The following is a 26,305-nucleotide window of genomic DNA, read 5'->3' as shown; positions in this document are numbered from 1 at the left end:
CCGCCCCAGGGGCGGGGCCCTGCGCTCTCCTGCCTCCCCAGGGCCAGCCCCGTGGCTGCGGCCAGAGGTGCCTCGGGCCCGTGTGGCTGTGGCGGGGTCCTGCCCACCTTCAGGCCCGAGAGCCCAGGTCCGGGGACCGGAGCAGCCCCACCGGACACTCCAGGAGGACACGAAGGGTTTGAGAGATGAGGAAATGAAGCTGCGGGGTCCTGGTCACTGGCCGGGGCCGCTGCGCTGGAGGGGGCTGGATGGGAGGCTGTTCCTCTCTGCGCGGGCTTCTGGGACCGCCCAGACAACGCGTCCCTGGCCGGCCCGCGTGGGGCCCCAGATGCTCGTTCTCGCGCGGCCTGGAGGCCAGGACGCCGGAATCCAGCTTTGGGGGTGGCTCCTTCTGGAGGCTGCGGGGGAGGGCCCTTCTGCCTCCCCCCGCTTTTGGGGGCTCCTGACGGCCCTGGTGGTGGCCGCACACCCCCAGCCTCTGCCTCTGTCTTCACGTGGCCTCTGTGTGTCCCTCCTGTGTGACTTTCTCCCTCTCTTCTGTAAGGACCCGCCGACTGGGTCAGGACCTGACCTGTGAAGTCCTCATTTCCCCATTATGTCCCTTTCATAGGTTCTGGGTGGACGTGCATCCTGGGGACACAATTCAACCAGACATCCGCAAAGGCCTGATTTTCTCCTCTTCCACACACCTTTCTGGAGAGTGACAGGCTCAGGGGGCAGGCCCACCCTCCGAGAGGGCCGGAGAGCTCACTGCACACGCTCACGTGCTGGGGGGAACCGGGGCACCCAGCCCCGCCACATGTCCCACGAGGAGCGATGGGCTGGTCCACACTGCTGGGCCCTCGGATGTGTCCTTGCCCACGCTCCCGCCTCCGGGTCTCGCTGGGGTCCGGGAAATGGGGAGCGGGTGCTCGATAGCAAATCTGCAGTCAGTTTTCTTTATGTTCAAAGGAAGGGGGGTCTCCACCCTCAGCACTACCTGTCCGTGTGGGTTCTGTCCGGCGCCCCGTGGGCCGTGCAGACTGACTTCTGTCCCCAGTCCCGCTGCTGCTGGGACTGGCCGGCACCTGGGCAGACGGTCGGGATGGGAGGCGCCCCCCCCACGGCAGAGTACTGGGCCCGTGACCCTGCCCCCAGTACTGCCTCGCAGGATCCGAGACTCACCTCCCCTGGTTTCACTGCGCCTCAGCGTTTGTGCCCAGGGGGCGGGGGGAGGGTCCCCCCAGCTCTCGGAGCACAAAGGGGGCTCGTGTCCTCCCACCCACACCAGCCCCGGCGAGGAGCAGGGAGAGGCTGTCTGGCAGCCCCGCCCCCCGGCTCACGGGCAGTCGTGCAGGTGCGGAGCGGGCCTGGTGAAGGGCGAGGGGCTTTTGGTAGTTAGAGGGGGGCCGCCCCGCCCACGGCAGAGGGGGCTGGCGGCCAGGGCTCTCGTATGCCCGCACCCTAACACGCTGACCCATGGGGTGTGCCGAGCGAGGGGCCGCAGGCCTCACAGCCATGACGATGGGGACACAGCCCGGGGGGATGCAGACCACGTTGGGGCCACAGACGGGACAAGCGAAGCAGACGGAACAGACGGAAACGGGACGTGTCGGGAGCGGGGCCCTCGTGGGGGCCGGCGCTGAGACATAACAAGGCCACCGCACACTTGAGACGCCACACCAATGGCCACAGAGGGTTTCCTTCCACAGGTGTGGGCGGGGGCTGGAAACAGACGGAGGCTGTCCCCTTACCCTTCTTCTTCCGGACGGAGGCTTGCAAACAGAAAGGGGGCGTGAGTCCCATGGTGGCCATGCTCGCCCGGGGCCGGGGGACCGGACCCACCCGACCTGACTGACTGACGGCCCGCAGCTCCGGGGGCCCAGACACGGGCGGGCGTCTAGAGAGAAGATGCACCACCCACGCTTCCCCGGGAACCTGCCACCTGGCCCAGCGGGTAACCCTGCGCCCCCGGCTTGCTTTCCTCCTCAGGGCCACCCCTCCCAGGGCCTGCCCGTGGGGACCAAGTCCCAGCAGGGCAAGGGTGAGCCGAGGGGCGAGTCCCCACTGCGAAGGGCACCCAAGGTCCCGCCCGGGGAGAGGGCCCGGGGCGGCCGAGGGCCCCAGCGAGCGTGCAGCGCCTGTCTGAGCTGACCCCGCTGTAGCCCCCTTTAAAGGCGAGCTGCCACTTCGGGGACACCTGTCACAGGCCCTCGAGCTGGTGTGACACAAGCTGTCCCCTTTACAGACACATAGTCACTCACACTGCTGTCCCCGCTGCGTGCTATACTGGGGGGCAACCGGGAGAACCCCAGCAACTCTTGTGTGGGTGACAGGACAGCATCGAGGGGGCGGACAGAAATAGGGGCTTTGGGGGGACTGGTGGTGCTGGGGACGTGGTGGCCGTGAGGGGTGCAGTCTAGGGGGGCAGTGGCCTGGGCCAGGGAGGACGGTCTGCACCCCTGCTGTGGACGGAGCGAAGGGGACCCTTTCCAGAGGAACTGCCAGGAGGAAGTGCCACCCGTACTTTTTGGGCTGGGGGTGGGGGTGGGGGAAGAGGGCCAAAGTCCTCCCAGTGAGGGCCAGGACCAGGTGGGAGCCATGGCCAGTCACCGGCCAGCCTGGGGCGCTCAGACTTCCGCCCTGTCCAGCTGGGCCTGCGGGGCTGGGGGGCGGGGCGCAGGGCCTGCATCTGTCCCCCCGGGTGCCCGCCCTCCCCCGCCCAGCAGCCTCTGCCCTCCTGTCCCTCCTCTCTGGGTGGGTCACAGTCACAATCCTCCTGGCGCAGGTGGCCCTGGGCTGCCTGGCAACTCCCCAGGGGGGCACCTAACACGCCGCCAGGGCTCGGGCGCCAGCTCCGGGGCCACCCTCTTCTCCGCGGCCTCTGTGGCCCACTGGGCAAGCCTTGCCGGCCTACACAAAGGGGTCTGAGGGCCAGAGCCTCTCTGCTGCTTGCAGACCTTTCGAGAGGTCGCAGGCCAGGAGCTCCCTGGGCCTGGCGCACAGCCCTCCAGGGCACCTACCCCCACCGCCACCTACGTCAGCCCCCGGGGCGGAACTTGCTGGTCTGAGCTGCACCCCTGGGGCCTGGGGCTCCTGGGGGCACCCTGGCCGGCAGGGGAGCTGTTGGGGGGACACCGTGGGGCAGCTTACCTTTATCCACTGGTGAGAGGCCCAGAAATTCAAAACAAAGCAGTGTTAGATGAACCACGAGGAGGAAGAGGCAAGACCAGTAACCCCAGCCCGAAGCCGGCAGGCGCACTGCAGAGGCCAGCGTGGGCGTGGGGCGGGGCCAGCCAGCAAGCGCCGGGCCATGCAGGGCGGGAGCGCGGAGAGGCTTCCAGGGGGCAGGCTGGGGCTGGCGGGCGGCCACTTACCGAGCTCCTCCAGCTCTGAGGTCATGGACTTGGAGCGCAGCGTGAGGGCCGTGGTCGGAGCGCGCTTGGGAGGCGGGGGCGCTGCCGGGGCAGACAGGAGAGACCGAGGCGTGAGACCCCCAACCCCACCTTCTGGAGCAACCCAGGAGGGAGGCAGCCTGGGTAGACAGGAGCCCCAGCCTGTCTGCTGAGCATCGCTGTCGCCTGAGGCCACCGCCGCCCCCGAGGCCACCTCCAGAGTCCCCGCCCCACCTCCCTCTGGCTTCTCTGCCCGGTCTCGGAGGGGCCTGAGGCGGCACTGCGGGGGCGGGGCTCTGGGGGGCACCCACCTTTCTTCCTGGCGGTGTCATCGGGGTCGAGATTCCGGGTCACCGTGACCACCTTGAGGACCAGGTGGTTCCCTCCCTGGCGGATCATGTTCACCACCTGCCGGTGGCCGACCTTGACCACGTTCTCATTGTTCACCTGCAGGGACAGGGGCAGCAGCTGGGAGCCAGGGAGCACCCAGGGGCCAAGGCAGGCGGGCGTTGCGGCTCCCGGGGACCCCAGGAAGGCGCCGTGGCTGGCTGTGCCCCCGCGTTAGGTGGCCAGGGAGCTGGGAGGGCGGCGCCCTCCGGCCCAGACACTCCCCTGGGCCCGCGCTGCCGGCTCTCTCTGCCGCGCGTCCTCAGGCGCCCACCGGGCCGGCCAGAGCGGTTCCCGGGCCCGCGTGCTGCGTTCTGTGTCTCCGCGGTCAGGAGGAGACATGATGCTTAATCGCTGCGCGCGTATTTGGGGAACACACATCACAGCGAGGCGACCTCTGTCCTCGGGCCGCCTCCTCCTCTCCCATCATGAGGCCGTGCCGGCAAGTCACCGAGCGCGACGGGTCCCCCACCCTGCTCACGGGACCCTGCTCCGGTGCTTTGGGGCCCCCACACTGCCTCCACCATGACCACGGTGGCCCTGGAGGGTCTCGGCCCCTGGCAGAGCCGGCCACCTCCCTTGGTCCCCGCCGCGGTGAACAGGCGCAGCATGGCAGCAGGACCGGTCCCAAGGCACGTCCTGCTGGACACCAAGCCCCAGCGGCCTGAGCCTGAGCCGTGACGTCGGACGGGCCGGGGCGGCGGGCGCACCGCCACTGGGGCAGAGCTTCACCCCAAGCTGCGCCCTCTCTTGGTCACAGGCATTGCCCCGGCCCCCAACCCTGGCACCTGCACCCCCGCAGCTCCCCCCAGGCACCCCCGTCTCGGAAGGAAGGCACCGCCCTGCTGGTAAGGAGCAAACGAGACGCGACGGCAGCCCTGCCCGCCCCCGTGACGGTCACTTCCCAGCGCCTTTAGCTTCCAGTCGTCGTTACGGCATAATTTTAACGAAAACGTTCAGGATTCATCCTGTGACCATGTAGCAGCTACTCACAGCTCAATGGTACGATATTACTACGATTACGGTGCCTTTTCTTGTACGTTTTGTTTTCCCTGGAGCAAAATAATTTCCCGTTGTTTGTTTATTGGCTTAATTTCCTATGTCCTTGACTAATTCCCACCCAAACCCTTCCCAATTATGCAAATTTCTCTTCAGAACCTTTAACTACATGGAGGATTTTGTTGTCTTCGTGAAGAAATCACGCCTGAGGCCACGGCTGCTCCGGACAGTGGGGTTCCACGCTCTCTGGGCCCATGTCCCCGTCACTGTCACCCTTGGGGTTCCCTCCGAGTCTTGGTGTCGGGTCTTCTGAATCCTCGACGCCATGTATTTGTTTTTCAAAAGCCTCAGTTTTGGTAAAGGACATGCTCTAGCAGCTTCTCTTAATAAAAGGAGTTTTGGAGACAGTTTTTTTTTTTTTTTTAATTTTCAGACATGGCCTGTCTGAAGGCGGCTTTCTCTGCGTAGTGAAGTGGCAGTTTGGCCGCGTATAAAATCTGAGGGGGCGCGTTAGGGCCGGGAGGCTCACAGGGCTAACTCTTCTGCAGGTGGCCCCTGTGACGTCGGGACAAAAGGCATCCTCCCACCACTAAACTCAGACCCACACAGTTAAGGAATGAGGAGAGGTGGGCGCATTCGAGATGGGAGCAGCAGGTTGGAAGCTTGGGGCCGTGGACCCAGGGCGGCGCAGGTCCTCGTCAGCTCTGACGGTCTTTCTCCCCCGAGACACTGGAGGGCAGGGCCCGGGGTGGTCACAGCTGCCAAGGTGCATGCAGAATCCCAGGGAAGGCAGCCAGGGGAGAGGAGCTTCGTGTTCCGTGGGCAGACTCCCCCTGGGCCTCTGGTGACGTCCGGAAGGCGCATGCGCGGGGCCCACGCAGGACAGCCTGCAGGGGCGGCCTCGGTGCCGGCGCTGAGTCTGTGCGCTGCCGCTGCGCGCCGGACAGTCTGCAGTCCAAGTGTCCCCAAGGTGGGCAGTGGCAGCAAAGACAAAAGCATCCATACTCATCCAAGAAACACAGGGGAATCCAGAGGCCACAGCGTCATGCTCACCATCCTCAGGATCTAATACAAACCTACGGCTGAACCCCGAGACGGGCAAGGTGGTGGGGTTCTCAGACAAGGACCTCAGAGCGGCGGCGAGAACGATGCTCGGTGTGGTAAAGGAAAATACACTCGGTGCATAAAAGATATGAAATCTCAGCAAAGAATACAGAGGCAAAAAAATTTAAGCGGAAATTTTGGAACTAAAAAAATACAATATCTAACATTTAAATGAGCACTGGGCGGGCTTCATAGCAGAATGGATATGACTAAGCAGAGTGAACTTGAAGGTCCATAAATAAAACTCTCCCAATATGAGGAAGAGAGAGAAAACACTGTCTTTTTTCCTTTTCTTTCTTAATCCTCACCCTAGAATGTGCTTATTGATTTTAGGGGGGGGGAGGAAATGGGAGAGAAACGCTGATCAGTTACCTCTCACATGCACCCTGACTCGGGGACTGAACCTGCAACCCAGGCCTGTGTCCTGAGTGGGAATCGAACCTGTGACATCTTGGTTTACGGGACGATGCTCCAACCAACTGAGCCCCACCAGCCAGGAGGCGTAGCAGACAGAAAACCAGGGTTCCATAAGGAGAGGAGACTACAGAGCCCCAGAACAGGGAGAGACACGGGTCAGGAGAAAATGTCTGCACGACCGTGGACTTCCCACCAGAGACCATGCAGACAAGAGGAGCCTGGAACACTTCTAAACTGTGAATGCAGGATAACCTCGACTTCCACATCCGGGGAAACGCCTTTCCAGGACAAGGCGGAAGAGTGGCCGACAAATGGAAACCGGGAGAAGGAGTGGCCAGCCCTGCTGGGAGACAGGAGGAAGGAGGGGAGCGACCCCAGCTCTTCAGGGCGGGAGGGCGCCAGGCTTGGGAAACGCCGAGGGGAAGTGTCGGACTGTTTTCTTTCTTGTTAGACAGATGTGTCTGTCTGAGGCGACATAACGCGGCGTGTGAGGTTTATAACGTATGCAGAGCGAGACCTGGAGACGGGCCCGGCGAGGCGGGGCGCCCGGCGGTGCTGCAGAGTCTGGAGTCCCGCGGACGCGCGGTCAGAACCAGAGCCCTCTGCAGACTGCATGGGCAAGGATCGCGCTCGGATCCCGGAGCCGCCGCCGGGCAGAAGGCGGCAAAGGGGTGCAGCCCAATGAAGCAGGAAAGGGGACAACAGAGCGAACAGGAAACCAACAGAAAACAAACCCCTGCAGACCACCCTGATTGGCCTCGTCATGACAGGAAATGGGACAGGGTGAGACCCCGTTACAGAGCAGGCGTTAGCATAAGGTTTAAAAAGAAAGACCCATTACGCGGTCTGTGCACCTGAAATACAGACCCAGAGAGGCTGGATGTAAAGTGACGGAAGATGTCCCTCGGGGGGCGGGTGGAGGGGGGGGCTATAGTCCCACCAGACAAAAGAGTCGCCAGTCCCTTTGGAAAAAGTTTGGCAGTCCCTCAAAATGTACACAGAGTATGATGTGGCCCAGCAGCCCCTCCTCGGTGTGTTCTCACAAGGAGTGAAAACGCATCCACACAGGTACCTGCCCCCCAGGCCACAGCGGCTTCGCTCCTAACAGCAAGGACGTGGGCGGTGGGGGACGAGGACCGGGGCCCGGCCAGCCTGGGCATGGGGTTGCTTGTTGGAGCGGCAAAATGTTCCAAAATTAGCCTGTGCTGACGGGCGCACCGCGGGGCCTGTACTGAACTCCCCTGGGCCGTGCCCTTTAGGAGGCTGACTTTATGGTGTGTAAGTTACACCTCCATAAAGCCGTTTTCCTGAGAAATGCGCTTCAGGAACAGGGCAGTCCCAGAAACACAGAGGGACGGTCATCACGGCACACCCGGCGGCTGTCACGGTTGCCAGCGCTTAGGCACGGAATAACAGGGCCTCGACGTCACAAAGCAAAATCTGGTGGAAATGAACAGACAGGGCGCTATGCAAATGGAGCAGAACACGGCCCGCAGCCCGCCCTCGCGCGGACGGGCCCGCTGGGCAGAGACCAGTGAAGTCACAGAGGACAGAGCAGACGCCGCGGACTGACCGATACTGACAGAGCGCCATACGCAGCAGGTACAACACCTCCATCCTCTCCCGGGCACGCGGGGCCGCCAGCCAGCGGTCCGCGCCACACGCGGGCCAGGCGGAGCTTCGCTCCTTTCAGTTTCTGGGGACCCGGCTGCACTCACGTTGTGATCCTTTGTAGGGAACCTTCCTCCCCTCCCTGCTGCCCACCATTCCCCCGCCCCGTGAGGAACCTTGTAAAATAGCCCCGCGGTTCCACGTTTTCTGAAATGTACGAATGGGTGTTGGTCTGACTCCGTTTTCATCTCTGAGACCCCTGGATCCTTTTCCACCACAAAACTCATGCCCTTCCATTCAAGGACATGTTGTTCTCCTCATTGCCCCGACGTGTCCTCTCTCCCGTGTCCCCTTGGTGGCGTCCTCACGGCCCGGGCGCGCCACCCGGACTGACGCTCTGATACGATCATCTCTCCTCTTCAGGTCTCCACGTCGTTCTTCTCCGCTCTCTCTCAACCCAACAACGATCACCATCTTCTGATCGGCTCTAATATTTTAATTTTTAAAAAATTTTTAAAGATTTTATTTATTTATTTTTAGAGAGAGGGAGAGAAACATCCGTGTGTGGTTGCCTCTCACACGCCCCCAACTGGGGACCCGGCCCACAACCCAGGCACGTGCCCTGACCGGGAATCGAACCGGCGACCCCCTGATCCACACGCCGACACTCAGTCCACGTAGCCACGCCCGCCAGGGCTGCAATAATATTTTTAAATCGTAGTGTTCCTATTTGGTTCTCTGTTACTTAAAAAAAAAAAAGAACATTTTTTTTGTTCTTACTTCAGGGGTGTATTAGAATCTGCAGTGACTCTTCTTTGTTTTTAAATGACCCTTTTATTTTAGAATAGTTTCCAGTTTTCAGAAAAATTGCGGCGATAGCACAAGGAGTCCCACACGCCCCGCTACGTCCCCCCTGATGTGTGCACGTCCCATTAAGACGGACGTTTGTCACAGTGAATGAACCACGACTGCTACAGGATTAACTAAGGTCCGTAATTTATTCAGGTTTCCTTAGTTTTTACCTCACGTCCCCTTCTGCCCGGGACGCCGTCCAGGACACCCCCTGCATTTAGTGGTCACGGCTCCTGAGGGTCCTCGGGGCGGTGGCAGCTTCTGACGGTCTTTGCATTTGATGACCTGGGCAGTTGTGAGGACTGCGCAGTGCTTCTGGGGGTGTCCTTAACTGGAACCTTCTGTCACCATTAGCCTGGGGCTGGGGGCTTGGGGGGCCCCGGGGCCCATCGCATCAGGGCACACGGTCCTGGTGTGACTGGCCCTGAGCTGGCCGCCTGGCTCACCTGGCTGAGGTGTGCTAGCCAGGCTTGTCCCTGGCCAGCTCCTCTTCCTTCGGCTTTGCGCACTGTGCTCTTCGGAAGGGTGACACTATGCCCGGCCACACCGTGGGGGTGGGCAGGTGTCACCCCCTCAGTGAGGGCGCAGCACCCCCAGCAGCGTTAGGAATTCTGCAGGGGACGGCTGTCCTCTCATTTATGCGTTTGTAGCCGTAGGGCTCTGGATATTTATTGCGCACTTTGGACTTGAACCCAGCACCGCTGTACTTTGTTGCCAGATCATTCTAGCTGCAGCCGTCGGGAGCTGCCGTGTCCCCGACAGGCGCCCACCCTTGTTCCCATGGCTCCAAGGTGCCAGGCCGCACCCCAGTGGCTGCTCAGTGGCGCCCCGTGGCGCTCACTCCTGAGCCCTTCCCAGGTGACCCCGACTCTGGCTTGTGGGGGAGCCTGGACGCGCTGGGTCTCCGGGATGAGGGTCGTTTCTGCTGAAAGTTAGAACAGCAGGGTTTCTTCGATTTCACATCCGTTTTCTCTCTCGTTGCTAAAAATCTGGCTCCTGATGACTGACATTCAAGGAATGACTTATTTGCTCATCCTGTTTATCGACCCGTCGTCTGTTAATCATCGTCTGTCGTTACCCGTGTTACGTAGCTCAGGCCAACGACATGCATGTCATTCCTAGCAGGTTACTGAAAGGAGCTTAAGGCTTCCTCCGGGTTCGTCATGAGGGGCAGCTTCGCATTCGAAATAATTTCTGTTAATGCCATTGGTTGAACCTGTGGTTGTGTTCATTTAAATTATTTTGTGTTTGAGTTTTTTAGAGGTTTAAAAGCATGCTGATTTAATTGTTTTAAAATTATGTGAAACATTCACCCAGTTTTAAAATCTAACCCTACAAACCAATTTGTATCCGGAAAAGGTTACTTTCTTTTATTGTCCCCTGTGCCCAACGCAACAGCAGATTAAAACGTGTGCGTGGGGGTAACCCTGCCATGAAAAAGAATGAGCACATGTGTGTATGTACGCATGCATACGTACGTGCGTGTATGCGAGCATTGTGCATACACGAGCTTTGCATGTATGCATGCACACGAGTACAGTGCATGCATGTGGGCACGTGTATGTGTGCACATGCATGTGTGTGGGGCATATGCATGTGCATGCGTGCATGAGCTGCATGCCTGTGTGTGTGTATGTGAGTGTCGCTCCCCACCTTCCTTGTGTAGATGGTCGTGTGCTGGTCACACTCTTCTCACCCTTGTCTTTCCCACCAGGCACCCCGGTGCCCTGGCCGGGTGGCTCCGTTAGTTGGAGCATCATCTGGTGCACCCAAAGGTGGTGGGTTTGATCCCTAGTTAGGGCATGCGCAGGACAACCAATGAATGTTTCTTTCTCACATTGAGTGTTTCTCTCTCCCTTCTTCTTCTCTAAAATCAATAAAACATGTCCTTGGGTGAGGATTAAATAAATAAACACTGCACCCTGGAGCCAGTGCTGGGGCGGCTCAAGGGGTTCCTCACTGCCTCCCAGCTCCAGCCCTGGTCCTGCATCCAGGCTCCAGGTGCACTCGGCTCCAGGTGCGCGCGGCTCCAGGTGTGCTGGGCTCCAGGTGCGCGCGGCTCCAAGTGCACGCGGCTCCAGGTGTGCTTGGCTCCAGGTGCGCGCGGCTCCAGGTGCGCGCGGCTCCAGGTGCGCTCTGCTCCAGGTGCGCGCGGCTCCAGGTGCGCTCTGCTCCAGGTGCGCGCGGCTCCAGGTGCGCTCTGCTCCAGGTGCGCGCGGCTCCAGGTGCGCTCGGCTCCAGGTGCGCGCGGCTCCAGGTGCGCTCGGCTCCAGGTGCGCGCGGCTCCAGGTGCGCTCGGCTCCAGGTGCGCGCGGCTCCAGGTGCGCGCGGCTCCAGGTGTGCTTGGCTCCAGGTGCGCGTGGCTCCAGGTGTGCTTGGCTCCAGGTGTGCTTGGCTCCAGGTGCGCGCGGCTCCAGGTGTGTGTGGCTCCAGGTGTGCTCAGCTGTTGCCTCCTGTGGACCTGGGGTCACCTCCAGTTTTTTGCTATCAAACAGCAGCATGAACAGCATGTGCACGCCCATTTTCTCAGTGTGTCTTTGGGGTGCTGTCACATCACTGGGGTATAGGTTGTTCCCCCCTTTCCTTTCCCACCTTCTGCTTCTGCCCTGAGACCAAAGCCGGAGAAAACGGTCTTTGTGGAGATGAAGGCCCTGGCGGTGATGACAAGAAAGCACACGGGTCCCCAGGAAGGCCCACGTGCAGGCCAGTAAGGACAAACTTCACCTGTCAGGATGCGGGGCAGGGCTCCACTGCTCCCTGGGCTCCCAGGGGGTTGTCCTTTGGTTTTGTCCTGGGTGGGGGTGGAGGAGGGAAGCTTCTTTCCTCCTCTCTGGAGCTCCTTGTTCCTCTGAGGCCGGAGGGCAGCCGGCAGACTGGCCCCTCTCAGGAAGGACGCGGCTGCCTCCCCTCGGCCCCCAGCCCTGGTTCTTGTACTGAAGGCGTCTCTGTTTCTGCCCAGCTGGAGGGCATCATGAAATCACTGTCCATGCCAGAACCTTGGCACACGCCTGCGGTTGGGGGCAGGACTGAGGGGAGGAAGGAGGACTGTCACCAGGGATGGGGAAAGAGCGTCTCGTCCACTGTGGCAGAGCGGACAGGTCGTGGTCCGGGGCTGGCTGCGGTCTCCTGGGATGCTGGCCCTCAGGACAAGCTGGTGGACTGGCTCCCAGGGGAACCAAGGGGAGCCGGCAGTTTAGGGTGAACCGGGAAGGACTGGGGCCAAGAGGCTGATCAGCGGCCTGGGTCCAGCGGGGTCAGCATTGGCCGGCCTGAGTGCAGCGCGGGGTCTCCCATCAGCTGGCTGCTGGGGCGGGTGCGCCCCGCTGCGTCCCAGCCCACCTCCCTGCAGCTGCCCCGTTCCGCCTCCACCCAGACGGCCCCGGGCCCCCCAACGCTTCTCCACGGGAAGTTCCGGACCCTCCTCCCTGGCTTCCTCCACCACGCCCTCGGTCCCACCTTGCTCTGGGCAGGACCCACGCAGGGCAGGGGCCATGGGCACCGCCGCCCCCAGGAACCCGCGATGTAAGCCCTCCCAGAGAGGGTGCGGTGCCTGGCCGGGCGCCCACCGCAGCCCGTTCCTGTGGGGCAGAGCCTGGAGCTGCCTGGGGCTCCTTCTGGAACCGCGTGGGCCCGCGGGACGGTGTGAGCTCGGGGGGCCTGGCTCCGGTCGGGACTCTGCAGGTGGCTGGCTTCCCGGTGTCTTTGAAATAATCATTTTGCTCTTAGCTCAGAAGGGCAACGGTGGGCCAAGGCCCTCCAGCAGCCTCTCCCGACAGCCGTGCAGGCGGGCGGGCTCCCCCTCACGGGCCCCCGCGGCCCCCGGCGCCCCGCGGCCATCAGGCCACCTCGCTGAAATGAGTCTGACATGGGGATCCCGGGGGAGAGGAGCCTGGAGCCATGTGAGAGAGCCCCGCCCAGCAGACGTGCCTGCACCCAGCACCTCCAGCTAGAGGCCACGGCTGCCTCGGAAGCAGCCCCTCCTCTCTTGTGCACGCGGGGACCGCGGTGGCACCAGGGCCACGGGTCAGAGGCGGCTGCGGGGCCAGGACAGCCGGTGGTCCTCAGGTCAGGCCAGCGAAGGCCAAGAGCACCAAGCCCTGACCTGCTCCCCCACCGAGCATCGGACCTCAAAGAGGAAGGACATTCTGACGCCCGCTCCAGCGTGGAGACCTTGGGGACGTTGCTGAGTGAATAAGCCAGACACACAAGGACACATCCCGTGTGATTCCACTCACAGGGGGGGTACCTGGAGGACTCACAGCCCTAGAGACAGAGTAGATGGTGGGTTCCGGACGCTGGGGGAGGGGGCGGGGGTCAGTGGTTATTGGGGTTTGGGTCCAGACCACTGCAACAGGGTGTGTATTGCAATCCAGTGCGCCCCACACACGCCCGCTTTCCCAGTGCACGTAAAAGCTGTTTCCGCTCAACTGTAGACTATTCAACGGGCAACAACAGCATTACGTCCAAAACGTGCATGTGTCTTAACTAAACAATACTGAGCCTTTGGACAGTCATGGTCGTTTGCTGATGGAGGGTCTCACCTTCAGTTTGTAAAAAAATGTAGCGTCTGCGAGCACGGTGAGACCAGCCATGCCTGTGTGCGCACGCTTTAAAAAACGGAGGTGAAGTTCACGTCATGTAAAACTCACCCTTCTCAAGGGCACGGGTCAGGGGCGTCTGGGGCATTCACGATGCTGCGCGACCACCGCCGTCTCCAGTTCCCAAACCTCCCCATCGCTGCGGAGGGAAACCCCATACCCACCGGCCACCGCTCCTGGCCCTGCCCCCAGCCACAGCCACCACCAGCCTGTCCCTGTGCCACTCCCTGCGCGGGACACTCCGTACCAACGGGACCACACAGCACACAGCCTTTGTCCTGCCCCCTGTCACTCCGCGGAGGGTCGTCCACATCAGAACGTGTGTCAGAGCTTCCTCCCTCTTCCTGGCCGAGTAATATTCCATCGTGTGGGTCCTCGTGACCATTCTATGGGACTGGCCGGGGACCTGAATGAGGCCACGTGACTGAGGCAGACTCAGTGAAGGCTGGGCCTGACGCTGCGGACACCCACTCCTTCCCGCAGCCACGAGGACACGGCCAGCACCCCCGGGTCCAGGCCACGACACGTCACCACACCTGGCCACCTGGTCCGGTCACTCAGGCTGTCCCAGGAGACCCCCGGGCCGCTGCTTGTGCTGGGCTGGCGGCACGCGGCTGGAAGCCGGCGGGTGTGGCAGCCGGAAGCGCGGGGTGCGCAGCTTCCTTTTTCTTGGCTTCAAGTTCCGTCTGTTGGAGGTTGTGAGCATGAGGCTCGGTCTAAAATAACCTGGAGCTGCGCGGGTGTGTGGGCTGGCTCCGCGGCGGGCGGAGGCTGGGGGCGGGGTGCCGTGGTGGCTGGGGGCGGGGCCGTCACTGCCCAGGCCCTGAGCTGTCCCCCAGGAGCCCGGCTGCCCCTTCCCCGGAGCCGGCGGGCAGAGAAGCCAGTCCCAAGCCTGCAGCCATGTGTCTGGTGGACACACGTACTGACGTCACTCACGACCGCCGGGGGTTCAGGCCTGCTGATGCGTCTCGGGGTGGCGTGGAGGTCAGGCACCCTGATTTGGCTCTGACTTCTTGGTCCAGGGCACCACGGGCAGGACAAAGCAGGGAAGCGTTCTCCCACAGAGACACCCCTGGCACGCGTTTCCTGAGCCCCAGAGTGCTGGGCTCTGTGCTGAACCCCAGCGAGGAGGAGCCCCCAGAGGAGGCAGGGGAGGCAGCTGCAGTGCGCCCCTCTCTCAGAAGCTCCCAAGCCCTGGGGTCACAACTCCGAAGTGTCACCCCAGGAGCCTGGCGGGGCAGGCATCCTTCTAGCCAATGAGATCCGGGTGGAGGTCGCCTGGGAATTCCCAGAGAACCGGCTTTTCTAACAGAGGTGCCCAGGACCCACCCCCAGAGCCCTTGGAGGGGGTGCAGCCGCCGGGCCCCTGGCTCCCGCCCAGCGAAGCTGACTTTGGACGTCCGGCCTCGAGGGCTGTGAGAGAATTGATTCCTGTCGCCCAGCGACCCAGCCTGCGGTCATTTGCTGCGGCCTCGCCAGGACACGACACGCCGCTAATGCAGCCGCCGGGGCCCTGGCGGCGACCTTGGCAGCGGGAGGGGCCGGCGGCGGGAGAGCAGGTGCAGCTGACCTCAGCGCAGGCCGGGAGCCGTGGGGCGGGCGGGCCGGCCGCTTAGCCGCCCCGCGGGATTTGTTCAGAGGGCGAGTGAAGGGCCCCACAGACCCCCGAAAGGCCGGCTGCAGCGGCTGACCCGCCGTGGACGGATGCCACAGCCATCTGGTCAGGGACCAGCACGCCCACGGCCAGGAGGCTGCGGAGCGTGGGGGTGGGGACTGTCAGTATCGTCTCCACAGGGTTGAGGCTGCACCAGGTGGGGTCCGGGGTCAGCCCCACCCCACGGGATCTGGGGCCTCCACCTGGGGACACAGCCAACCGGGCCCATGGGGACCCCGGGAAAGTCTGTCCTCCAAATGGCCTCCCCAGCCCTTCCCATGGACTGCTCAGCTGTGCCTGGGCCATCAGGGTGTCCGTGGCTCAGCTTTTGTCCCGACGCTAAGGAGGGGGGACCCTAACCTCCCATGACCCCGTCCGTGTCCTGGCCCTGGGCAGCGTGGAGCCGGCCCAGGAGGAGGGAGCTGGGGAGACATGTCTAAGGCAGGAGACAAAGGGGGGGGTCGGCGAGCAGGAAGCCAGCAACAGAGGGGACCCATGGGAATGAGACCCAACGGTCCCCATCAGCACAACCCCACGGGCAGAGCCGCCTCCAGGCAGAAGCCCGCCGCCAGCGCAGGGAGACTGAGCTCGCGGTGGCCAGAGCTGTCCAGCTGCACCTGCGCCCCCTTGGCGCCGTCTCAGGACACCCCGCCCCCCGAGACGAGTCAACGGAGAAGAGTCCGTGGGCAAGGACGGCGCCGAGCTGTTTGTCCGGCCTGTGTCACGAGGCCCGCACGCTGCGCTCTGCAGAGGGACGCCGTCCCCCGGGGCATCTGTGCACTTTGACCTCACGCTCAGATCTGATAACCCCGCTCACAGGCAAAGGGGGCGCAGGACAGAAAGCCGCCTAAAGCTGATGTCGGGGGTACGCAGAGTGGGAGGGAGAGGCGGGGCACAGGGCTTGGCCCCCAGCGCGCCTGCCCTGTTCTGGCTCCAGGAACCGGAGCCCCAACCCTACAGGTCACTTCCGGGGGGCGCGTCACCAAGCACACGGCAGCCGCGACTCCAGCAGCAGCGTCTCCCAGTCCGAGCTCGGGGCCAGAAGTCCGGGAGTTGGCAGCCAGCTGGCTCCTGGGCTGAGGGGGCACCCGGCCTCTGCCCTGGCGGAGACCCTCGTCGCTCCGCGGCGTGCGGAAGCCGCCCCCCACCTCTGCCTCCACGCCGCGCGGTGCGCTCTCCATCTGACCCTGTTTCCCCTTCTCAGAAGGACACGGTCCTGCCAGGTTAGGGACCCACCTTCTCCCTAACTAACTGCACCTGCAACGGCCATGTTTCCAAATGAGGCCACATCCCGGGGCTCTAGGGGGTTAGCACATTGACAGTGGGGTTTGGGGGACACAGTTCACCCCACAACAGTGAGCTGCAGACAAGCCTGTCTTACTGCCCCCCCCCCCCCCAGCCGAGGGTGGCACTGGTCCTGGTCTCAGGGAGTGGCTGTCGGGGGCACAACGGGCTCCGGTCCGGCCCCGGAGACACCAAGTCACAGTCCGGCCCTTCTGCTCTCCGGCCTCTCTCTCCTGTGAAGTCGGGGTGAGCCGAGTGGTGTCTGTCCTGCTGCCCCCGCTAGGGTGTCACCCCTGTACCTGGGAATGTGGCCTAGTCTGGAAAAGGGCCCTTTGCAGATGCGATGAGGTGGCAGACCTCACGACGAGCCACCCGGACTCTGCGTGGGCCCGAGACGCAGTGACAAGTGTCCGCAGGCGGGATGAGAAGACAGAGAGCAGGAGGCCTTGTGACGACGGAGGAGAGACCGGGGGGATGCGGCCGCCCGCCAGGCATGCCTGGAGCCCCCGCCAGTAGAAGAGGCAGGCAGGCTCCCCTCCCAGGGCCAGCTGACACTTCGATTTCAGACTCCGGCCCCAGAACTATGAGGGGGCCCATTTCTGTCGCTTGACGTCGCCTAGTGGGTGGCCCTTTATTACAGCCGCCCCAGGACAGGGGACACTCACACGGACTCGCTCGGCCCGCCTCCAGGGCTCCCCGGCGCAGTCCGGCTCCAGACTCACCCCTGTCGGCCAGGGACCCCGACAGCCCCCAAGCAGCAGCCCTGCGTGCTCCCTGGAGCAGGAGCCCCCGCCGGCTTCCGAGGCTGGAAGGTGTGAGGCTGGGGGGGCCTGCGGCGGCCATCATAGGCAAGGCACCAGCTGGGGCCCCGTTGCCTCCGTTGACAGGGTCTCTGCCCGAGCCCTGCAGGGACCGAGTCCTTCTGAGCAGGGCAGACAAGGAGAGCGACGTCACAGCTGGGCCAGGCTGCGGGCCACCGTGGCCATAGGTGCGGAGCTGCCGTGGCCACTTTGGGATAGGGTGGGATGGGGGTGGGGGGTGGAAGGGGACCCTACGGCCTGGGGAGCTTCTCCAGCACATGCCCCGTGCAACTGGGACTGCAGGCGGGCGAAGGGCGAGCGGGGCCTGCGGGTGACCCATGCCGCCCACCCACTGGCCTGCCTGATCGTCGGGGTACGGTTTCCGGTCCGTGACCACGACCCGGCCCTGCGCCACATCTCCGTGCCAGAGCCGGGGATGGAAGCGGCTCCCTCGGTCCCCGGGCACGTGCTCTCTGAGCGACTGAGGGGTCTGTCTGGTGCCGCCTTGCATGGCCCACCGGCCTCTGTGTGTGCGTCATGTCACCCAAGGAGCTGGCCGCTCCCGCTATGCGACCTCCCCTTCTCCTGAACCCGAGGGGCTCCTGCCTCCGCTCACCTTAGCCTTCGCCGGCCCTGTGGACAGGTGGGCACACAGGTGGCCCCACATAGACGTGCCTGGGAAGGCCCTGCCCGGTCCCCTGCGGTGCACTGGCCCGGAAGCCCTCTGCAGAAGCCAGAGTCTGAACCTCCAAGCCTCTGTTCCCGCCCCCCCCCACCCCGAGTGTGGCTTCCTGAGAGCGCCCACCCCTCACAGGGAGTGAGCGCAACCCCCACCGCATGTGCGGGAAACCGGGGGCGGCGTGGTGTGGCTTTCTCCGACGCCAGCCATCCAACACCAGTTCTCTCCCGCACCAGCTGGGGTCACACGGCCCCCGCGGGGGGAAGGGCTCCACCCCACAAGACAGCCCAACTTCTGACCCACCCGCTGTGGACGGGGTTCCCATGACCCCCATCTCGGGTTCAATAATTTGCTACTTTACTTACGACGATTGGTTTATTTTAAAAGATGTGATTCAGGAACAGCCGCGCGCAAGCGATGTGCCGCCCCGGCCCCCGGCCTCGCTGCCTCGCAGTTTTGAAGGAAGAGGCACGATCCAGGCACCGTTTGATGGACTGAATCCCGGGCCAATGGGGATTGAGCTAAAACTCCGGCTCCTCTCCCCCACCGGGTCCAGAGAGAGGTAGGAAGTGAGTTTGACAACTAATTTTCTTCTTTGGCGAGCGGTTCCCCATCCTGAAGCTATCTAGGGCCCCCATTAGCACCCAAAGGACAGTGAAATCCCAAGGGCTGTAGGAGCGCTGTGCTCGGACCTGAGGACAAAGACCAAACATTTATTTCCCATCAACCCCCAGCCGTCACCTGCCCAGGTGCCCTGCCCTCCCCTCCCCGCAGTGCGCTTGGGGTTCTCCCGCTGGCCCGCCCTGTCCGGGGCCAGGCTGGTGGGGACCCTCGCGGGAGTCCCCGGCGGCAGCCCCCACCCTGCTGCCCAGGCTGCTCCGCGAGGGGACAGGTCCCTGCCCTGCCCCCGACTCCCCCGCGCATGCCGTTCAGGCAGAAGCAGGCCTGACGCTGCCTGCCAGGTTGGCATTTCCGCCTTGTGCTGACTCCGGTGTTCCCCAGCGTCACACGCTCTTGTTGGAGGCAAACTGTGCTGCCCTGGGGTCCTCAGAGGAAGGGGCGCACGGGCTTCAGGACTTGCTTCCAGGCCCAGGGCAGGACCTCTGGAAGCCAAGGGGCAAAGCCAGGGGAGGGCGTGAGTGGCCTTCCCCAACTCCGGGGCTCCCTCACAGCCGGCCCTGCGCCCGTCGGTGCCCCACGCGGCAGTCTGACCCCGGGACAGGCAGGCCCGGCCGGGGCGGCACGGCCTCTTATATCGACTTTGTGGGCAGAATTCTCAACGCCCTGCTCAGCCCCGGAGGCGGCCCCTCCTTGAGCCCCAGGCCCCTGGGGTTTGACAGCGGCCCCCCAAGCTTCAGCATCTGGGCGTCGCTGTCAGGGTTCCAGCCCACGGCCTGGGTTCTGTACACACGGTTATTTCTTCAGATTGACTCAGTTTACACAAACAAACGAACTCAAAGCTCCCTGCCCCGCCCCCCCCCCCCAATGCAGCAGTGTGAACAGAGCCCGGCTCCGTGATGACCCTGGCTCCGTCTCTGCTGTGACCTCCACAGTGACCGTGTGTCCTCAGAGTGCAGAGGTCGCCCTGCACCTGCCAGTGTCCCCTGCGGACACGACCCTTGTGCTCGCCAACCTGGCCCTTGGTGTGCAGGGTGCGGGACAAGCCTAATTCTGGGCAGCGTTTGAGGTCCCAGTTCATGGGGAAGGCAGCCGGGGGCAGGGTGCCTGCAGGAGGAGGGGCCTTGACTTCGAAGTCAGTGGTGGGGAGCGGGGCAGGGCGTGTCCGGGGTGCGGCCGTTCTGACCAGGGACAGCGGGTCGGCCTTTCCAGGGGGGAGGGATGCCCAGGCCCGGCCGCAGGAGCCTGCCCGGGTTTGGGGCCAGCGGAGGCCTCGGAGGCGCCATCCATGGGCAGGCCTCCCCGCCCAGAGCGTGTGTCCCCCCCCCCCCCCCCCCGCCCCATGGAACGTGGGCCGAGGTGCAGGCTTCAGCGCCGAGCTTGGGGAGATTTATAGCTCGATTTAGCTCCTGCATGTCCCACATCATGACGAGTAATTTATCAAGTGCTTCCACTCAAAGGCAACAACTGAAAAATTAATCCCCAAAGCAGATGATTAACTCTCGGGGGGGGGGATGAGCCGCCTCATTTCCCAGGCCCCGATCCCCAGGCGCTTGTCCGCTTTCCCCCGGGCTGCTGTGGTGGGGACCGCCATTGGGTGGGCAGTGGGTCGCCTTGGATGGCCGCCAGCCTCGTCGCTGGGCGCTCATTACACCTGTGGCCCCAGCGCTGTCCCCGGCTGTGTGGCCAGAGAGCGGACATTACTCACACAGAAGACGAGCAAGGGCCCGGCCAGATCCAGCCGGACAACCTGGGGTCCACCTGACCTCCGCCCGCACCCAGTTCCGACACATGCACGCGCGTCCTGGGGCGGCTTAAACCCCAGACGCTCACAGTCCCCGTCCTGGGGGCTGGAGTCCGAGACCCGGGGGTCCCAGGGCTGGTCCCTCCCGAGGCCTTGCTCCTGGGCGTGCAGACGGCCGTCTCCTCCCTGGGTCCCCACACGGTCGTCACCCTGTGTGGTCTGTGTCCTGATCTCTTTACAGAAGGACCCCAGGCACATGGCATCAGTAACCTCACCTGAACTTCTGTCTTTAAAGGCCCTGTCTGCAAACATGGTCACGTTCTGAGGAGCTGTGGCTTCGGCATGTGAGTCAGGAGTGGGAAGCAGGGAGGGCATAGTTCAGTCCATGACGACCTCCAACAATTCTCTTACTCACCCTGACCCCTCACCCATGCTCCTCTCCTGATTCCATTCTGCTGGAGGTCAAGGCCACGTGGTATGTGGGGAAGGGAAGTGAACTGGGGTCCCAAGCCCCAGAGCTTGGCCCTTCTACAAACGCCTGTGCGATCTTTGGCAAGACGCGTCCCCTGTCTGGGGAAATGAGGGGGTTGAACTGGACAACATGCAAGGCCCCTTCTGGGTACCTTGGTGACGCAGGGTTCAAAGCCAGTATGGATGATGCGTCTTTCTGTGAGTTAACACCTGCTGCTAGGACCGAGGCTCCCGTGACTAAGAGCTCAGCCACGTGGACATTAGTGCTCCCCGGGCAGGACCCTAGGGAGTGGCTGCTCGCTTCCATGCGGTGACCCAGGGCCCAGGGGCTGCCACTTCCAACACAGAGCTTCCGGGACTGGGGCCTGTCTGCATGCAGGGGGCAGGGGGATGAAGAGACAGCTCCTGGAAGCCAGAGCATGGGCACACGGGCCAGGCCGCCCACACGGCACGGGCACCTGCGCTGTGGGGCGGGCCTGCGCTGCCGACGAAGAAGCCGTGGGCTGAGGGGACAGCAGGCCAGTGTGTGGCAGGGAAGTCACAATCTGAATAAAGCTGTGAAAGAGAACCAGGGAGCTGGGGACCGCTGGTGGCCCCGAGTCCCCGACGGGGGTCACAGCCTCCACATGGTTCCTCCTTGGAGAGGAGCGGGGGGCATTAACAGCCCAGCCCGTGTGCAGGGACGCCTGGGTCCACGGGCCCCTCCCCAGGGCTGCACCAGGTGCGGCCCTCCCCCGGGGGACTTCTCCTTAGAGGTCACTCACACACCTCCCTGGCCTACCGGCCAGGTCTGATTCGTCCCACTCTCCTCCCAGGACCCCACCTCTGATGGGGTCCGATGGGCGCCCTCCCTCAGACAGACCCGAAGGCCAGCAACGAACGGATCATGGCTCCCTGTGGGGCTCTGCAGAAGCTTCTAGAACTGCTTCTCTTATCTGTCTTCTTTGGGAGACGGGCTCCCGGCAAATCCTGCTCTCTGCCATGAGTAAGAACTTGAGGGGGTGTACCCGATCACATCTTCTTTTAATTATGATTTTATATTTTGGAACATTTTTAGGTTTACAGAAAAGCTGAGCAGAGCGCAGTCCTCCCCCACCCGCAGGGCCCCCGTTGTCACACCTCGAATTATTGTTACATTCATTGCAGGTGAGGACCCAATATGGCCGCACTATTAACGCAGTCCATGCAGACAGGAGGGCTTGCACTTGGTGGGAGACATTCCACGGGCCTGCACGGATGTGCAATGTCCTGTCCCCGTCACGGTCGCACGCAGAGCAGTCTCACGGCCCTAAAACCCTCGGTGCTCCGTCTGCTCCCCCCTCCCCCTCCCCCAGCCCCGGCCACCACTGAGCTGCTCCCTGTCTGTGCATTTGTCCTTCCCAGAGCGTCACATGGTTGGAGTCACACTGCGTGCGGCGTTTTCGGATGGCTTCCCTCACTCGGTGACATGGGGTGGGTTCCCTCCTCACCTCTTCGTGCCTTGATAGCGTGTTTCTCTCTCTCCCCGGATAACAACATTCCCTTGTCTGCAGGGACCACAGTGTATTTGCCCACCCCTCTGCGGGAGAGCATCCCGGCTGCCTCCAGGTGTTGTCGACTGCGGACGCAGCGGCCGTGAACACTCACGTGGACCCGATGACGTTTCCACAAAGCCACGCCACCCGCGTCCTGGCGCCACGGCCGTGACTCGTAGGGACAGAACAGCTTCAGTATTTCAAGTGCTCCCTGCCCACCAGGCCCCCCACTGGCCCCCCAGCAGCAGCCGCTGGAGGCTGAGGTCCCTGCTGACTCAGAGCTGGGCCTGGAGACCGCCCGGGGGCACGCAGCTTGGCGGGGCCACGCGGCTGTGCAGGGGCTCTGAGGGAAGCAGCGCCCACGCTGGACTGCGAGCTGGGTCTCCGTCACTCTACGGCGTGAGCGCGCTCCCCCTTCAAATTGACAGGCGTGGCAAATATATGAACCACCGGCTGAGACTAAATGCCGCCAGGAGCTCAGATCATCCTTCATCCTTTAAACAAAGAAACGCCACCCGGAGCTGGGAAAGGAAGCTACATGCGCAGGGGGAGCCAGGGGCCCGCTCCGTCTAAGCCGCTAACACGGCCTGGCTCCCCCCGGGGTTCACAGACAGGCTCGCTGTCCTGAGGCCTGTGAGAGCGGCTCCTCCCTGCAGCCGGCCCGCCTGGGTCCAAACCCGGTTCGCGCCCTCCATGGGGCAGCCTGCGCCTGGCCTCCCTCGTCAGTGACAGGTGAACAACATCAGTGCCCCTCGCAGGGACAGGGGGCGGGCCTGTGAGAACCTTCTGGAAAGTGCAGAGCCCAGGGCTGGGCGCTCAGCGTGCGCCCCGGTCTGCCGCCTCCCTCCCGGAGGCCCCGGAGTTTGCGGAGGCCGGGTTCTGGGTTAGGCACGGGGCGAGCGCGAGGACCCGGAAAATGACAACATGGAGTGCCCAGGTCCCTGCCCCGCGTGCCGGCGACACAGCTTCCCTGTGAGACTCGCTGCGGGAGCGTGTGCGCGCATCTCGGGGCCGAGGAGCAAGCGCATTAACAGACTCCACTTTTTAGATCAGTTTTACGTTCAGAGGAAAACAGTGTGGAAAGTAGAGCGTTCCCACGCACCGCACTGCTTTTCCTTCCCCGAGGTCAGGGCCCACGCCACGCCGCTCGGCTCCTGGCCTTTCTCTCTTCACATCGTTCCCTTCGGACGCCATCCGCGCCTGCGTGGCGCTCCGCGGTCCGTGACCAGCACCCTCGCATGATGGCCCTGCGCAAGCCGAGCTTCAGGACGCGGTCCTGGACATGCCAGGCTGGGTCAAAGGGCACTTGCGTTCGAGATTTTAATAGGAACTGATGAGCTGTCCTCCAAAGACAGGACAACGTCCCCTGTCCCCAAATGTAAGAGAGCGCTCCTGCCCGGACACTCCTGCCCCAAAGGGAGATAACCAGACGCAGAAAGCCAGCAGCCCCCCAGCTCCCGGCTCCGGCAGCCCTGCCCTGGGGAGGCACACCCCGCGATGGCCTGGAATGAATGGGATCCCGCGGAGACCACGGACCCCACATCGGTTATAATTCTGGGTAATCACAGCACACAGCCACGAGCAGAAACAGAAACACCTGTGCAGAAAGCACAAACTCGGGAGGAGTGTGCCGAAGACTGGCAAGACCGAGAAGGCGGCTGAGAGCCCGAGAGGCCTTACCCGGGACAGAGTCCCGTGCCCAGGTGGCAGCCCGCACGCCATCCAGCTGAGAATCCAGTCCTCCGCAGTGACCGGGGTCAGAGCACGTCCGCTCACACCTGGCGGGAACGAGGAGCTCAGGGTCACGTTCAGATGGAAAGGCGGAATACCTAGGATCCCCACGACATGACCCAAACGAGAGAACGAAGTTGGAGGACTAACGCTCCCTGACGCCCAGACTCATTACGGAGACGCAGTCATCACAACGGTGGTGCTGCGGGGCGGAGCAGGAGTGGTCTCGGGGCCAGACTCCCGCCCCTGCTGTGAACGGAGGGCCAAGGACACTTAACGGAGAAAGGACCTGCAGCCATGTCCCGTGTCATTTCTGCTCCTGGCAGTGAGCCTTTTTTTCTGGATGAGCCCGGGGAGAGGTGTCTCCATGTTACTAATGTCCTCAAAGACGCACCTCCTGGTGCCATCAGTTTTCCCATCATGTTTCCCTTCTCTGTTTCTCTGATGGCCGTCACCACGCTGTCTCCTTTCCTTTGGTTACTTTGGGTTTAATCTACCCTCCTGTTTGCTGCAGGCTCTGACTTGGGTGCTTCCTTGTTTTCTAACAGAGGCATTTTTAGGGCTATGAATGTCCCTCAATGGCTGCTTTAGTGGCACCCTGCCCATTTTGATAGGTTGAGTTTTCTTTTCCGTTCAGCTCAAAACCTTTCCAATTCCCCAGTTGATTTCTACTTTGACCATTATTTAGAACAACATTATTCAGTTCCCAAATATTTGAGGATATTCCAGACATAGTTCTCTCACTGGTTTCTAATATAATTCCACTGTGGTTACAGGAAACATTTGTGTGACTTGAATAATTTTGAGTTTATTGAGACATGTTTTAGGAATCAGACAAGGTTTATCTTGATGACTGTTTTGAGTAAACTTCAAAAGAAAACACGGAGAGTTCTAGAAACGTCGATTAGGTCACACTGTTTGACGGTGTTATTCAAATGTCCTCTGTCCTGATTTCCTGTCTCTCTGTTCTGACAGTTATTGAAAGAGTGATGCTGAAATACAGCGGTCCCTCTCTATAGCGCGGTTCACTTATCGCAGCCTCACTGTATTGCGGGATTTTTAAAAATATTATATTTAATTATCATGGATTTTCCGCTCTATCACGGGATTTTGCGGTACTGTATACGTATGTTGTTAAAGTTACGTAGGTTTAAGAGTGTAGAATAAGTGTAAGGTTCCTCCTTCATGAGGGGTCTGGAACGTCATACCCACGCTAAGTGAGGGAACGCTGTACCTGATTGTAATTGTGACTGTTTTCTCCTTGCACGTCTATCAGGTTCTGCTTCTGCATTCTGAAGCTCTGTCCTTAGGTGCATCGGGGTTTAGGGCTCTGTGTCCTTCTCCAGAACTCACCCCTTGTCATCCCTAAATAACCTTCTTTCGCTCTGCTAACTTGCTTTGTTCCAAAGCCTACTTGGGGACTCACACAGCCACTCCAGCTTTCTTCCGGCGAGTGTCAGCGTGGGAAGCCCTTCCCCCTCTCTTCCTCGTCACACATTTGTGTCTTTCCCCTCGTGTCCCGGGAGGCAAGCACCTTGCATTTTCATCCCACTTGAAAATGCTGCCTTTTAACCGGGGGTGTTTATACCATTCACATTTAGTGGGAGTTTTGATACGGTTAGCGTTAACAGTTTTTATTTCCATTTATTCTTTATTAGTCCTGTGCATATTTTGTTCTTCCTTTGCTTTTCCTTCATTTGGTTGAGTACTTTTGTGATTCCGTTTGATCTCCTTGGCCAGCGTATTAGCCCCCAGTCTTCATCTTATTTCAGCAGCTGCCGGAGGGTTTCCGGTGCTCTCCCTTCCTTGTGACCAAGCGATGTAGTTCAGTGCCCTACTCCCACTCCTCTCCCCCGGGCTTCTGCTGTTTTTAGCATACGTATTACCTTCCACAAGTTCGAATCCCCAAACTACATGGTGATCATTTCCGTTCAAGCCGATTACCTTTAAAGGGATCTAACCGTAGAAAAATGCCTGCAAGGCACGCCGCCCCATTTCTGGTCTTCACGCCCTTCCCGTCTGGTGTGACTTTCCTTTCCCCCGACAGACACCCTCTAACACGTCTTACGGTGTGGCCTGCTGGTGATGACGTATTCCGGTCTCTGTGTGCTGAAGGGGTCTCGATCTTACCTTCCTGTTCAAAACGGTCTGTTTTTTCCTTCCCTTTCCTACTTTAAAGACATGCCCCTGCCTTCTCACTTAGGTTGCTCCGGACAACGAGTTTGCTGTCATCCTTGCCTTTGTTTTTCTGACACAATGTATCCTTTTTCGTCTCTGGAGACTTGTAAGATGTTTACCTTTATCACTGGCTTTGAGTAACCCGAAAGCCATGTGCCTTGGTGTGTTATTCCCCGCTGACCCCAATGTGCCTTATGCTTGGGAGTCATCAAGTTCCTTGGATCTGTGAGTTCATAGTTTACTTAAGATGTGGAAAGGTTTCCATCATTATTTTTTCAATATTTTTTTCT

The 26,305-nt window shown here is 61.7% G+C and overlaps 1 protein-coding gene across 1 annotated transcript in view; it reads right to left on the bottom strand.

The window, feature by feature from the left end:
• Positions 1 to 26,305, bottom strand: part of SHANK2 (SH3 and multiple ankyrin repeat domains 2) — a 296,667-nt gene that overhangs the window by 18,347 nt on the left and 252,015 nt on the right. Inside the window, exons 17-18 of the mRNA XM_090257200.1 lie at positions 3,686 to 3,821; positions 3,357 to 3,437 (exon numbers count right to left, since the gene is read on the bottom strand). Of these exons, the coding sequence (XP_090113326.1) occupies positions 3,357 to 3,437; positions 3,686 to 3,821 (217 nt within the window). The remainder of the gene's footprint in view (positions 1 to 3,356; positions 3,438 to 3,685; positions 3,822 to 26,305) is intronic.

The sequence above is a fragment of the Furipterus horrens genome, unplaced genomic scaffold (assembly GCF_987537825.1).
Source record: "Furipterus horrens unplaced genomic scaffold, mFurHor1.1.pri manual_scaffold_2, whole genome shotgun sequence".
NCBI lineage: Eukaryota > Metazoa > Chordata > Mammalia > Chiroptera > Furipteridae > Furipterus > Furipterus horrens.
This window is presented reverse-complemented; position numbering and strand designations above follow the sequence as displayed.